The 13,609-nt window shown below is 40.4% G+C and overlaps 1 protein-coding gene across 3 annotated transcripts in view; it reads left to right on the forward strand.

Moving 5' to 3' along the window:
- The window catches only part of ubr2 (ubiquitin protein ligase E3 component n-recognin 2), a 64,838-nt gene extending 60,795 nt beyond the window's left edge, over positions 1 to 4,043 (forward strand). For all 3 annotated transcript variants that reach the window (XM_039738738.1, XM_039738740.1, XM_039738739.1), the window contains exons 41-47: positions 11 to 141; positions 288 to 396; positions 2,638 to 2,694; positions 2,786 to 2,863; positions 2,976 to 3,146; positions 3,230 to 3,331; positions 3,546 to 4,043. In XM_039738738.1, the coding sequence (XP_039594672.1) occupies positions 11 to 141; positions 288 to 396; positions 2,638 to 2,694; positions 2,786 to 2,863; positions 2,976 to 3,146; positions 3,230 to 3,331; positions 3,546 to 3,687 (790 nt within the window). In that variant the 3' untranslated portion in view covers positions 3,688 to 4,043. The remainder of the gene's footprint in view (positions 1 to 10; positions 142 to 287; positions 397 to 2,637; positions 2,695 to 2,785; positions 2,864 to 2,975; positions 3,147 to 3,229; positions 3,332 to 3,545) is intronic.
- The last annotated feature ends 9,566 nt before the right edge of the window (positions 4,044 to 13,609 follow it).

Below are 13,609 nucleotides of genomic sequence, written 5' to 3' on the forward strand. Positions count from 1 at the left end.
GTGTTTGCAGTGCCTTAAGGGAGAATGTTTCAGGATGGCATCTATGGCGCTGTATAAAAGCTGGAATAATGCCCTATCTACGCTGCTCAGCAATGTTTTTCCACTATCTTAATGGTGTGAAACCCTCTCCAGAATTACTAGGTGAGATAAAAAAAAATTTCTGTAGTTTTTTTCTATCTTGTATAAATTTCTACTAGTATCCCAGTCTTTCTCTGTATTCTGCCAGATATGTTACATTTTAGTATATCCTCTTTTACATGCTGATGGAAGCATCTCCTTCTTTTCAGGTCATGATGCTTGCCAGTTTGAGCAACTATGCCGGTATCTGTGCCTCCCAACCAACCTTCTTCTGTTGTTTGAGAGCAACAGTGAGCTGTTGAGCCCCATCTTTCAGAGGTAACCTGATCTGTATAATGGAGCTCTGTTAATGGAATATTGCATGGGGTGTGTGTGTGTCCCAAATATTATTGGGGCACTGTATATACAAAGACTCATTTTTTCCTTGAGTTACCCCTAATATTACAAATCAAACAATTCAAATGTGATTAAAGTACACATTACAGACTTTCATTTAAAGGTATTTGCATTCATTTTGGGAAACCATTCAGAAATTACGACACTTTTTGTACAAACCCCTTTTCTGTTTAGGACAGTTGGCGTCACAGGTATTTGTGATTACTCGGGTGTGTTTCATTGCTTCTTTAGTGCAGGCATAAGACACCTAGGCTTGCTTCTACCCTGTGGAGTCTGTAGTTGCCATTGTTCAACATTAAGAGCTGTGCTAATGAAAGTCAAAGAAGCCATTATGAAGCTGAAAACAAGAATAAAACCATCATAGGCATCAGTAAAACATTAACATTACCTTACTCAACTGTCTGAGATATAGTTAAGAAAAAGGAACACACTGGTAAGGTCAGTAATTGCAAAGAGATTAGTAGGCCAAGGAAGACTTCCACTGCTGATGACTGAAGAATCCCCACTGTGGTAAAGGAAAAAAACCCTAAACCCCATGCTGTGGGGGTGTTTTGCTACAGAAGGGACTAGTGCACTTCACAAATTTGATGGCATCATAAGGGAGTAAAATTTATGAAGGTATACTGCAGCAGCATCTCAAGAGCTCAGCAAGGAAGTTAAAGATCATTTGAAAATGGGCCTTCCAAATGGACAAGGACCCCAAGCATATCTCCAAAGTTTTGGCAAAATGGCTTAAGAACAATGAGTTCAAGGTATTGGAGTGGCCATTACAAAGCCTTGACCTCAGTCCGATTTGAAAACTTGTGGGCAGAACTGAAAAAGCTTGTGTGAGCAAGGAGGCTTACCAACCTGTCCCAATTACACCAGTTCTGTCTGGAGGAATGGGCCAAAATTCCAACAAGTTATTGTAAGAAGCTTGTGGAAGGCTACTCAAGATGTCTGGCTTAAGTTAAACCATTTGAAGGCAATGCTACCAAATATTAACAAAGTAATGTAAAATTGTGACCAACTAGAATTGTGATATAGTCAATAAAAACTTAAAATGCTCGTTTGTGAACATTGCTGAAAAAGTTACTTTTGCCCTGCGCAAAGTAGATGTGTTACACGATAAGCCACAATTATAGTTTAATATAAAATCTTCAAAGGGTTATAAAATGAGTTTTAAAGATTTCACCCTAAGTGCATGTGAACTTCTTACTTAAACTGTATATGTATATTTTAAAAATATATATATATATATAATATACACACACAAACGTGTGTATACTGTATGTGTATGTACTGTATATATACATGTAAAATTATGTATTCTTATGTAGCAGTGCAGTGCTGCTCAGATTCACACTGTTGACAGGACTATGATTTATTTTTTTGTTGGGGATTCCAGGATTGCACCCAGCCTTGGCCCGACTCGCACCACTCACTCACTCACACACACACTAATCAACAGCAAATCGAGTAAATAACTCTGCAATATATTGAATGACAAATATAAACAACTAATACAGTAAATGGGTAACCCTCCCCTTCCACTACGACGATGACAAATACTAACACACAGCAATAAACTGTCATGACAAAGTCCTCAACACAGTCCCAATGGAGCAGTAATGGAAGAAGAGGTATGGGGTATAAGATGACAATCCCAGGAACAGCTTTCCGTAAGTAATGTAACAAACAGTCCTACCGGTAGTCTTGATGTGTTGAGGGGGTGATGAGATTTGGGGAGCGCTCCCCTGCAATGAACCACGATGACCGATCCAACACTACTCGCATGTCAGGCAAGCATGGGACAGTCCATACATCCTTACAGGCTCACGATCCAGGGTGTAAACGATATTCCACAGAGGTTATGGCAGATGAGACAAACTAGTGAACACAAATACAGACAATGGGGGCCTTTGCTGCTTTGCCAGCTCCCTTTTAAAGTTCCCGCCGGCCCTTGTCCTCGGCAGCCCCTGCACCCATTACAGTCATCCAATTAGGGTAGTACCCATGGGGCAACTGGAAAATGGAGTCCATTAATCTGCAGTGCTGCTACAACTGCATTTTCATCTAAAGCTTAGGTTTTGGTAAAAGTATGCTAAAATGTATGTCCACTTTTGCCTGAGGACGGAGTAAATTCCACTTTTATTTATTTATTTTTTCTTCTTTTCTCAATAGATGGTGCAGTCATCCTGAGACACAGAGCCATTTACTCTGTCACAACGTATCTTTAAGGTAGGCATGTGGCACATGGTGAGACATTCTGGATGCATAGTTTGGGGTCTGCTCTTTCCTCCTTCCTTAAACTGTCTTTTATTGCACTTAGCTATCCCAGGGAATCCAATCACCTGGTACCTCTTCCTGAAGACTACAGTTCACTTATTAACCAGGCATCTAGCTTTACGTAAGTCAGCAAACGTGGACTTCACATGTGTAATGCTTGTGTGTCCAGTCTTTTGCTTGTTGAAATAGGGAAGGCCTACATTGCTCTTTTGTGCAATTCTCATGTGTTTCAGGTGCCCCAAGTCTGGTGGGGATAAGAGTCGAGCCCCAACGTTATGCCTGGTATGTGGTACAATGCTTTGCTCTCAGAGTTACTGCTGCCAGACAGAGCTGGATGGTGAGGATGTTGGAGCCTGCACAGCTCATACCTTCACCTGTGGGGCTGGTGTGGGCATTTTTCTCAGGTCAGTTGGCAGACTTTTTTTGGATGGGTGCAAATTTTACATCTTGTACTTTGTATAATCGCATGTTTGCTCTATATTTACAGGGTACGGGAATGTCAGGTGCTGTTCCTTGCTGGAAAGACAAAAGGCTGCTTCTATCCACCTCCATATCTGGATGATTATGGAGAGACAGATCAGGGGCTCAGGTGGGTTTAGCTAAGGAATTCATAATAAAAACCTGTTTAAGCCACGTCTCATAAAATCCATGGCTACTGCTTCCTCAGAAGCAATGAAGCAACTTGGTCAATGGATATATTTTTTTGCATTGCAATGAAGACTGGAAGGCATTAGTTTATTAGTCATAGTTGGTCTCTGGGGTCACCTGATGGTTTCCAAAAATGTTTTTTTTTTTCTTTCTAGACGTGGCAACCCACTCCATCTTTGTCAAGAGCGCTATCGCAAGATAGAGAGGCTGTGGCAACAGCACAGTATCACAGAAGAGATTGGCCATGCACAAGAAGCTAATCAGACGCTAGTGGGCATTGACTGGCAGCACTTGTGAAAGCGCTGAACTGAACAAGGCATTTGAACTGCACTTGAAATCTGGAGAGATCATGATGATGTGCCCTCCTGCAGTGATACCTAGGGCAGTATGCTGGAGCTGCAGCGCCACATTTGACAGATTTGTGGTCTTTTGCCATTTGATTGTGCCTGGAGTTGCTGAATGCATGTTGGTTTTATCTGTTTTATGGCATTGGATTTTTTTTTTAAATCCCTGGACTTCCATTCACGTGCAGAGCACCCAGCACCCGATATTGCTGGGAAGGCCTTACGTTCCTCTTCCTCATTGTGTGATAATGGGACAGATGAGTCAGAGCAGTGAAAAAATTAATAAATTTCTAATTTTTTCTCACAGTATGCTATTCTTTTATATAATTCACCGTGTGACTGTATGTATGTGTATGTATATATCTCTCTATTGTATAAAAAAAATCCTTAGCCTGGGACGAGACATGACTTTTTCAGAGAGATTTTCAAGTCCCGCAAGACGAGACTTTGTGCCAAGAGATTTAACCACACCCGGAGCCGGAAATAAAAGACAAAGAGTAGATGACAAAGTAGAACGTTGTAAAGAGGTTCAAAAACGTTGGTACGATGCACATGCAGAGCAGGTTAGAGATTATGAAAGTACTAAAGTTCGAAGGTCTCAAAAAATGATAGTAAAGATTGCATTAGCGCAAACAAACGGAAATTATTAGTCGGTGAAAAATCGGAACAGCGAAAAGATATTGAATATGTTGTTCGCATTTAAACTTTGTCAGAGACTTGTAGATTGTCTAATTCATTTTGCCATCAGGGAAAAGTAGTGTTTCTTTCTAGTGAAGAGGCGTATCCACAAGAATTAAAAGATTTGTTGTTTGGTGAAATCCACATACGTGAGCGGCAAAGACGCGAAGTGGCTGGCGCAGGCCGTGGGGTTGGCAAGTGAAACAAGCCCACTAACCTGTGTGTGTATATTTGTATATATTTAGATATAGATAGAGAGAACTAGAGATATATATATATATATATAGAGAGAGATATATATATATATAGAGAGAGATATATATATATAGAGAGAGAGAGAGAGATAGAGATAGATAGATATAGAGAACGAGAGAGATAGAGATAGATAGATATAGAGATATATATATATATATATATATATATATATATAGAGAGAGAGAGATATAGATATATAAATAATACAGAGGCTGTAGATAGATAGATATAGATATTAGAGAACTGGAATCTCACAAACCGATTGACTTATTGACCTGAGATAGATAGTACAGATATAGAGAACGAGATATGATAGATATAGATATAGATTTAATTTAATTGTAGAATCAACTCAAGAGAACGCAGATGTATATGCCATATCATGCCTATCACCTTCGCCGTCACTTCTCCTACTTCTTCATATCTTAAATCATTCCTGAGGCAGATTGAGGACTTAAGTGCCAGTTAAGTGAAAAAATTAAGAAAATGTACTAAGTCATTGCAACACAAAGACTGACTTAATCAGTTTTAATGCAAAAAGATGCAGACGAAAGAAGACAAGAAGAAGCGGGCCGCTAGGGTGGAGAAAAGAAGAGCTGCTCAGGAAAAAGCAAGCGCATCAACCTCTGAGCAAATGAATGTTAAACTTACAGAGAAGGAGGATGAAAACTAGGAATGCTCATGTCGAGTGTATTCACTGCATGTTTGTCGGGGGGGGGTGGTTTTTTTTTTGACAATGTTTTGATGATACATGTGTGAGGTTTCAAATGTGGTGCGCTGCTTAGAAATTATGAATGCACTGTTATTCTGAGGAAGGATTCAAAGTAAATGTGGTGTTTTATTTCCGGGAGGTTCAACACTGATAAAGCTGCTGTTTATTCCCTGCCCCAGTGCAGCCTTGAAACACTCATGCTATTGTTAAGTTTATTAATCTTTTTTTATCAAGAACCTTTTATTAGGAACTTGGTCATGACAAATGGAAAGCACACCTTTAGCGTGCAATATGAGTGGAGTTTTTTATACTGTTAAGCCTCAGAGAAAAGCCACCATAAATTCTAGATATAAGGGTCTGTTCCATTGTGCTAGGAAATCTGAAATCTGACCAATAGTGGACACATCATGAGTGGGCTTTTCAGAATCGCTGCAAATCGTTAGCACCAATGTGAACAAACAGTTTTGCTGCTTTAGGGTCCCTTGTGCATTTCTAAACGTGTCACATATGAGTGTGCCTTACACTACTGATACTGCTAAGAGGATGTGACATTTTCAGCACTGGGTCATGTGGTCCTGTGGTTATGCTTCATACATCTGTGCATTGAGACAAAGGTGGGGTTTTTATGCTTTTCTGCATAATCATTTAGTGGTTTCAGATATTTATAGCTATTTTTGCATGCCGTTGTGTCCAGGTTCTCACTTACTTCTGTATGAAAAGGAGCAACAAACAGTTTAGAGGGATCTCACGGTCAAAACTCTTGCTTTTTTGCTTCCCAACTGAATGTGTCACATGTACATCTGCACATTATTGGGAAAAAGAGTTGGTCTTGTTTACTTTAATGAGATTTCTATAATGGTGTCCACAAATGTCTACTTTATAAGTGTTCTCTACCTCTGCTTTAGTCTTTAGTTTATGCAAATTTAAGTACAGCAAGTTCCTTAAGGTGAAGCTGTGTTCTTCAGTGCCCTTCCCAACTACATGCAGTCAGAAAGTGCCTAGCTTTCTATTTACCTCCGAGTTTAATGGCAGCATATTGGGAGGGGGAACTGGATCATCAAAGACTTTCTTGGGACAGGCTGTTGTCAGCGGCTCCTCAGCAGGAATTGTCCTAGAAAAAGGTGTTAATACCATTTGTCCTTCACTGTCTGTCATGCACAATTAGAGTGAATCCAATAAAGGACAGTAAAGCTTCTTAGGAGCCCTGAGCCGTTGAGCTGCTTTAGGAGACATTTCTGTCATCCTGCAATATTCCATTGTTCTTCAAACTGGGCAGCTTTTTAAAGCGGTAAAGCAAGACTGAGTTCCTTCATGCAGAAAGCAATGTTACCAGTGTTCAAGGTTCTGCACCTTGGTCTACTATGAACCTTCCAGCCCTGGGCAGTGCCACCTCTGCAGTGACGGTTCAGTTAAAACTTGTGACCAAATGGCAAGAAAACCCTTTTCTTTTTAGATAAATCCACCTTTTATTTATACCGCTGAACCTTGTAGAACAGCATGATATGGACTTTGTTACATTTTTTATTTTTGAAAATAGTTATGGGACAGTCTAGGTTTATTCATGGGGAAAATACAAGTATAATTGAGTATACAGCTTACTCTTAAAACTGTTTTATTTCTGTGTTTCATTAAACAAACAAACAAACAAACAAACAAAAAAACTACAATTGTGATTGTAACAAATACATGGGTGCCAGGGCATCATTCAGTTGAACCAGTTTCTGAAATAACCAGATGAGTGTCTCTAATGGGCAGATGTGTAGATGGATGAAGTTTCTGGAGAGATGCAAGCTTGTTATTTTTGAAATGGGCTTTTTAGTCCACTATTTTGATATGTTTTTTTTATCTGATTGCAGCTTAATTTGTGGATTGTATTCTTATCCTTAGCTGGGGGAAGAAATATGAATGGATCCCATTGAGTATACACCATCTGTTTTCAAGTGTGCTTGTTCATATGAGGTTCTAAGCAGCAGCCGGATGACCAGGAAGATAAGGCTTCCCTTTGGCCAGCAATGCACCTTGCTCCATTTTAAAGGTAGTTTCCTTCATTTTGCACAGTGTAGTTGCAGTAAACTCCAGCATTAGACAATTAGCATCGGAGTACAAAATTTCAGGAAATGCATAAAAATCTTTAATTTGAAAGGTATTAACAAAATAGACTTTGGTCAGATGTTAATCTCTTATGTATATTTCTCTTTTGGTTCGTCCTGCTTCCTCTTCAAACTCGGTCCCGCCCACACGGCATTTCTCGATTCCTATTCGTCATCTTCCTAACCCTTCCCCACGCTGCCTGCGGCCTCCCATACACCCGGCTCTATTCAATAAGGGCGCGCACAAAAAGACGAGCTTCAAAAGGACGACATCAATTGGGCGAGGCGAATAAAGGCGAGCTTCAAAAGGGTGAGCGCGGCGAATAAAGGCATTCGTAGATAATTTAGTTCAAATGGCTCTGGAATATGTGAAGAGCAACAAAAGGGGCAGATCTACTCGTAGTCGAAGGCTACACATTCAGAAAGGAGAAAACTATCAACGGGAAATGCATCTGGAAATGCACTGAATATAGGATTGGAAAATGTTCGTCTCGCTGTCATAAGTTCATGCATTAATTCATTGGATGTTTTAATATTCTTGCTTTCGCCTTTTTATACGCTGATACATTTTCTGTAATAATTTTGTTGCATTTGCCTTTATTCGCTGTGCCCAATTGAGGTCGCCCTTTTGAACCTCGCCTTTACGCGCACTTATTGAAGGATACCCATACACCCCCATGCCATTTTTCTCGATTCCAATTCCTCCTTCGGACTACCGCGTTCCCCGCTCCTCTCTCATGATCATTGGTGTCACGTCACTGCCCGATATCTAGCCTGACCTCGTGACCTTTCACTTCGGCCTTGTCTGCGCCTGAGAGTCTTTTCCGTAGCCTGCTACAGGAAGGTACTCTCTCGACCATCACCATTGGTTTTGCTCCTTGCTATTTTCATTATACTGTGACGGTTGTTTCCTAAGCCTCTGTTATAAAATGAACGACAGTATCTTCTCTGTCGACGGGTTTTTGTACAACGTCATCTCTATTCCGGGATCTAACAACTGCCTGTTCCTATCAGTGGGTTATTTCTTGACACAAACGGTTGACAAAGGCAATGCACTCTCACCACGACATCGGACAGTAGATTTTGCTGAATCACATTAGGACAGATTTGGAGACATTCTTCCTGTTCTTTCCAACGCAAGTTGAGTTATCACAAGAAGTCAGGAGTACTATCAATACATGGCAACATCTGGAGTTTATGGTGGTGAAGCTGAAATTCAAGCTCTTTCCGAAATTCTCCATGCTACCATTGTCATTTACCTCAATCACGACCCCAACATCCTGCCTTGCATTACGTTTGCAAAGATTTGCATTAATCTACAACATTATCGGGCAACCGGTGCTCTGCTGTGGAATTTTCTAGGGGCGCCGCAAAAACTTTTGTAAAATATTTAAAATTGCTAGTGTTTTTGCACTTTTGGTTGATTAAAAAGATAGTATTTAAAAAAATATATATATTTTACTGGCCAACTGCCGCATAATCAATGCGGTTTTTTAATAATTTTTTAAAACGGAGAAAATTTAACATTTGCAAAATCGGTAATGTAATAAATCAGCAAGAAAAGCAACATTGTAACAATGCATGGAACGAACCAACACACAATCGTCCGTGCGGCGTAGCGAGGTGGCAGGGCGGTGTGTACAAAGTGCAGGAGCATCTAAGAAGACGCATGTTTGTCGCACATGCGAATTGCTGTATGTAGCGTGTAAAACACTTTGCTATGCTGCACGCGGTCGTGCGTCGTAACCGAAAACTCGTTTTTTAAAGACTGCTCACTTCATTGTGTTTTAACCTCTGTTGTAAAGGAATGTTTTAATGATCCCATGGGATACCCCTCTCAAACAGTTTTACATGCTGCATATGGCGATTCACCTCCGCGAGAAACACGCCTCTATTAACAGTCAACATGTGGGAGGGGGGTGTGTACAAAGGGTAGGGACGACAACAGTGGGAGCGTATGAGTCGCACTTAGTGGCAATTCCACCGTTTGCAGCCCGAATGGGGTTCAACGGCTTACCCACACCTAGACACACGCTCAATCTCATGCATAATTATTTATTGAATGGTAAACACTTCTGGAAAGACACGGTTGTCTAAAACGGGTTTGTGTGAGAATACAACAGTAAGTGAATGAAAAGATGGAACTCTGGAGAGAGCAAAATACAACAATAGTGAACCTGCGGCATAACAAACGCCACATAATTATTTATTGATGGTTGAACACTTCTGGAAAGACACAAGGACACCCCTCGCAAACTGTTCTACACGCCGCATACAGCGATTCACATCTGCGACATGATTTTTCTTAGACGGTCATGTCGCGTCCACCCTCGCACTCGAAGCATAGACACCACCTGCTCATGTTCCCGGTCGCAAGCCGCGTCCAGCCTCGTTCTCGAAGCTTACACACCGCCTGGTTATGTGTCCGGTCGCAAGAGAAACTCACGGAGAGCCGCCCACCAGCTGCCTGTGTGTGTGCCCCTGTCTGTCTCTGGCGCGGCTTTCTCTTGCGCTGCCTCTGTGTGAACCGGTCAGGCACAGAGAAGGTCAGCTGCTGACAGAGCGTCTCGACTGTTGCAGGGCCTGCATTGGTGAAGCAGGTGATACGGTAATGAAACAGAGGCACAGGGCTTATTGGTTTTTAAAGACTGAGGTTAAAGCACAATGAAGGAATCAGTCTTTAAAGGATTGTTTTAAGGATCCCATGGAATGCCCCTCGCAAACCGTTTCACACGCTGTATATGGTGATTCACCTCCGCGAGAAACATGCGTCTATGAACAGTCAACGTGGCTCAGAGCTGCATGTGGACTCTACGACAGACGAACATAAATGACGCCGTTTTTCCTGTGTTGTCGCGTCCGAGTTGGTGGGCGTGGCCCTGCGAGTTGTCGTCGTATCCAATGGTCTTGAAGTTGGTGGGTGTGGCTCCTTCCTGTGTGCGCCATAGGTGTCTCACTTGTCGGCGGCTTAGTGAATCCACGCCCCTTCCAGCGTGCTTTTCATGGTTGTCTTGCCTTAGTGAATTATATATATATATATATATATATAGATATATATATAGATATATATATATATATTTTATATAGATATATAGAGATATATAGATATATATCGATATATATAGATATATATATATAGATGTTGGAAAAACATATAACGGAACACTTTCGGAAATGAAGTCTAAGAAACGTGAGAGACTTCAAATGATCGACAAGGAAATGGGCGTCTTGTCTTTCGAAAATTGATCCTTGCATCAATCTCATACAGTATGTGCTAAAAATCAATCTCAACGTTCACATTAATTAAATTTAAGATTTATCCTTTGATTCCTTTATTAATAAAATGTCTTTCAAACTTGTAAAATTAACTGTTTTTATTGGCGATTGTCCATAGATTGTGTCGTCACGACTTTATGGGCAGTCCCTCGGGTGCGCTGCGAAAGAAAATTTTTGGACTTAGTGCGTAGCAACTCGAAAAAGCTTTCCTTTCACTGATCTACAACAACCAGTCTTCAGCCACGGTCAGTTGTACGTGGCCTTTTCTAGGATTTGATCTTTTGACTCATTGTCTGTCGTCTCCAGCAAAACACGTATTCACAACTACATCTTTCAAGAAGTATTTCTTTCTTCTTGATTTCTGAATTTCTTTCTCGCCATTTTCCATTCCTATTCTTACACCACCGTATGCTACGGCGGGCGTCGGCTAGTGCCATATATTGCAATATGTTTAAAAAAGTGTTTGTTGCTACACGTCTACTGCTATGCTATACGAACAGTGAATGTAAAAGAAGCTTTCTATGGTCTGCATTCTCTTTTTTTATTTATCCGTATTAACTGACTGGCAAACCCAAATGGCTGTCTTCATTATCTTTTTAGCCACAACACTTCAACATTTTTCCAAATGGCTACAAAGGTCCTCTGCTGCACCATTAGAGCAGACACTGCTGTAGCTGGAATTGAAATGATGACTGCAACTTCTCAGAATGGTTTGTGACGTATTACTGATGCTATAGAGTTTATTTACTGTGGTAAGTTAAAATAACCCATTGTCGGGCAACCGGTGTGCCGTGCGCCAAGGAATTTTCATGGGGAGCTGCGAAAACTTTTGTAAAATATTTAAAATTGCTAGTGTTTTTGAACTTTTGATTGATTAAAAAGATATTTAAAAAATATATATATATTTTATGTTGGAAAAACAGATAACAGTTAATCAGATTGTTGAATAAATGAATATATTTATTTTGAATGCAAGTTAAAATTTTCGCAGTTCACCATTCATCATAATATCAACACCAGCGGTGTCAAAAACACATCTCGTGAGACTTAAAGTCTCGTTGTTAGAAGATCTCGCTCACTGTACGGATAGAAGAAGGCGGAGCAAATATAGAACGAGAAAATACGAACGCTACATTTCGGCTCTTGCAGACGAGAGAGTATCGCTGTACCTGCAGCTCTCACCACTTAATCGTCTGGGTATTACTATGGAAAAATTAACCTTATTTTCGCTCTGACACCGCTGATCAAGACAGGACACTTTGTAAACTCATCTTTTCCAGTTCTTTGTGGTGAAAAACATTTTGTTGTGACGCAAGCATTCGATACTTCCTTGTAATTTAATTCTCAACGATTATCACTCGCTTTTTATTTATGGTAATTTTAATTAAACTTTATCTAGAGAAATTCATACATAGTTTATTCTCGTCACAACTTACTTTATGGGCAGTCCCTCAGGTGCGCTGCGAAAGAAAATTTTTGGACTTAGTGCGCCGCAACTCGAAAAAGGTTGCCTTTCACTGAAATAACCAATCGCCCACGTACTGTGACGTCAAGCTAATAGGGTTGAAACGATGCGTCAGAAATTCAGTAATAAATGTACAATTTATTTGGACTACTTTAAATGTAAACATTTTTAAGTACTGCTGCCTTGTAAGTTAGGAAGGCTAATGAGACATTAATTTTCCATTACACAAAAGAGGACAATGTTTATGAATGAAGTAAGGTTTCTGCATTTTGCTTCAGTGTGCAGTGTTTAATAATAAACACTTTTTTCATTTCTTTAACTTTCAGTATTTAATTAAAACAGGAGTTTTTCTGCTTTGAGGCCTTGCAGTTATTGAGCAAACTTAACTTAACATTTGTGGTTCATGCAGCGTGCTTTTAATGTTTTGACTAGAAAATATAAGCAGAATATCTTAACATTTAAGTACAATTTGCAGTCTAAGTGACCTCAGATGTACATTTTTCCAGCAATAAAATACTCATCATCTAATAGGTTGCTAGATGAACTGACCCGGTTTAGCAAGTACAGTCCAAATTTAGTACATGTAAGTGCAAAAAAAATGGAAAACAGGGAAACACTTCAAGGATCAGTGCTTCCCAGAGCAGCCCAACCTTCCATCTTCTGTCTTCCCCGACTCTCTGATCGATGAACGCAGTTTGTATTCGTGTTCTGTTCTCCTGGCTGCAGTTGTGAGGCCATTTGATATGCCAACTGGTCCATTTGAGACTCTGATGGGTTTCACCAGCTGTCCCTGCACTAGCAAAACCTAAGACACCTGAGCTTTCTAAGATGAGCGCAAACCTCCCTGAAATTGTAGGATAAAAGGCCCAGGGCTGATCCGGCTTCACATCAGAAGTTTACATTTCTTATCACTAAAAATAAAATAGGAAATTTTAGAAAATCTCAAACACAAAACAAGAAAAGTAAACTTGTGATTTGCATGGCCTGGATCTGCCATGGAGAGAGGAATATTGTGGGTTACGTCTGTCTTTTCTATCCACCCTGCTCGAATTGGGATATGGAAAGTTTTCTGTTTGGCAGAGAGAATTATACCAACACAAAAGAAAGAACTGACCACAGAGACAGGATTAGACTACAAGGACAACTGAACTAAAGGAGAACCTAAAATGTGAGCCTGAACAGACCGCTGGACGCTTGCACTGGGGTGAATTTTAATACATGTGGAGTCAAGTAGGTCCTGAAGGCTGATGTGGGCTGCTGTTCCACTCTGATTTGAGTTTTGCTCGCAGTCATGTTGGTGTCTAGAAAGCCCAGGTGTCCAGCATCCATGAATCGATGGCAGTTAATGCATGTTGCATTTTCCTGAAGATACCAGTATACAATGGTTATATTTACATCT

This window comes from Polypterus senegalus, chromosome 16 (genome assembly GCF_016835505.1).
Source record: "Polypterus senegalus isolate Bchr_013 chromosome 16, ASM1683550v1, whole genome shotgun sequence".
In the NCBI taxonomy this organism is placed as follows: Eukaryota; Metazoa; Chordata; class Cladistia; order Polypteriformes; family Polypteridae; genus Polypterus; species Polypterus senegalus.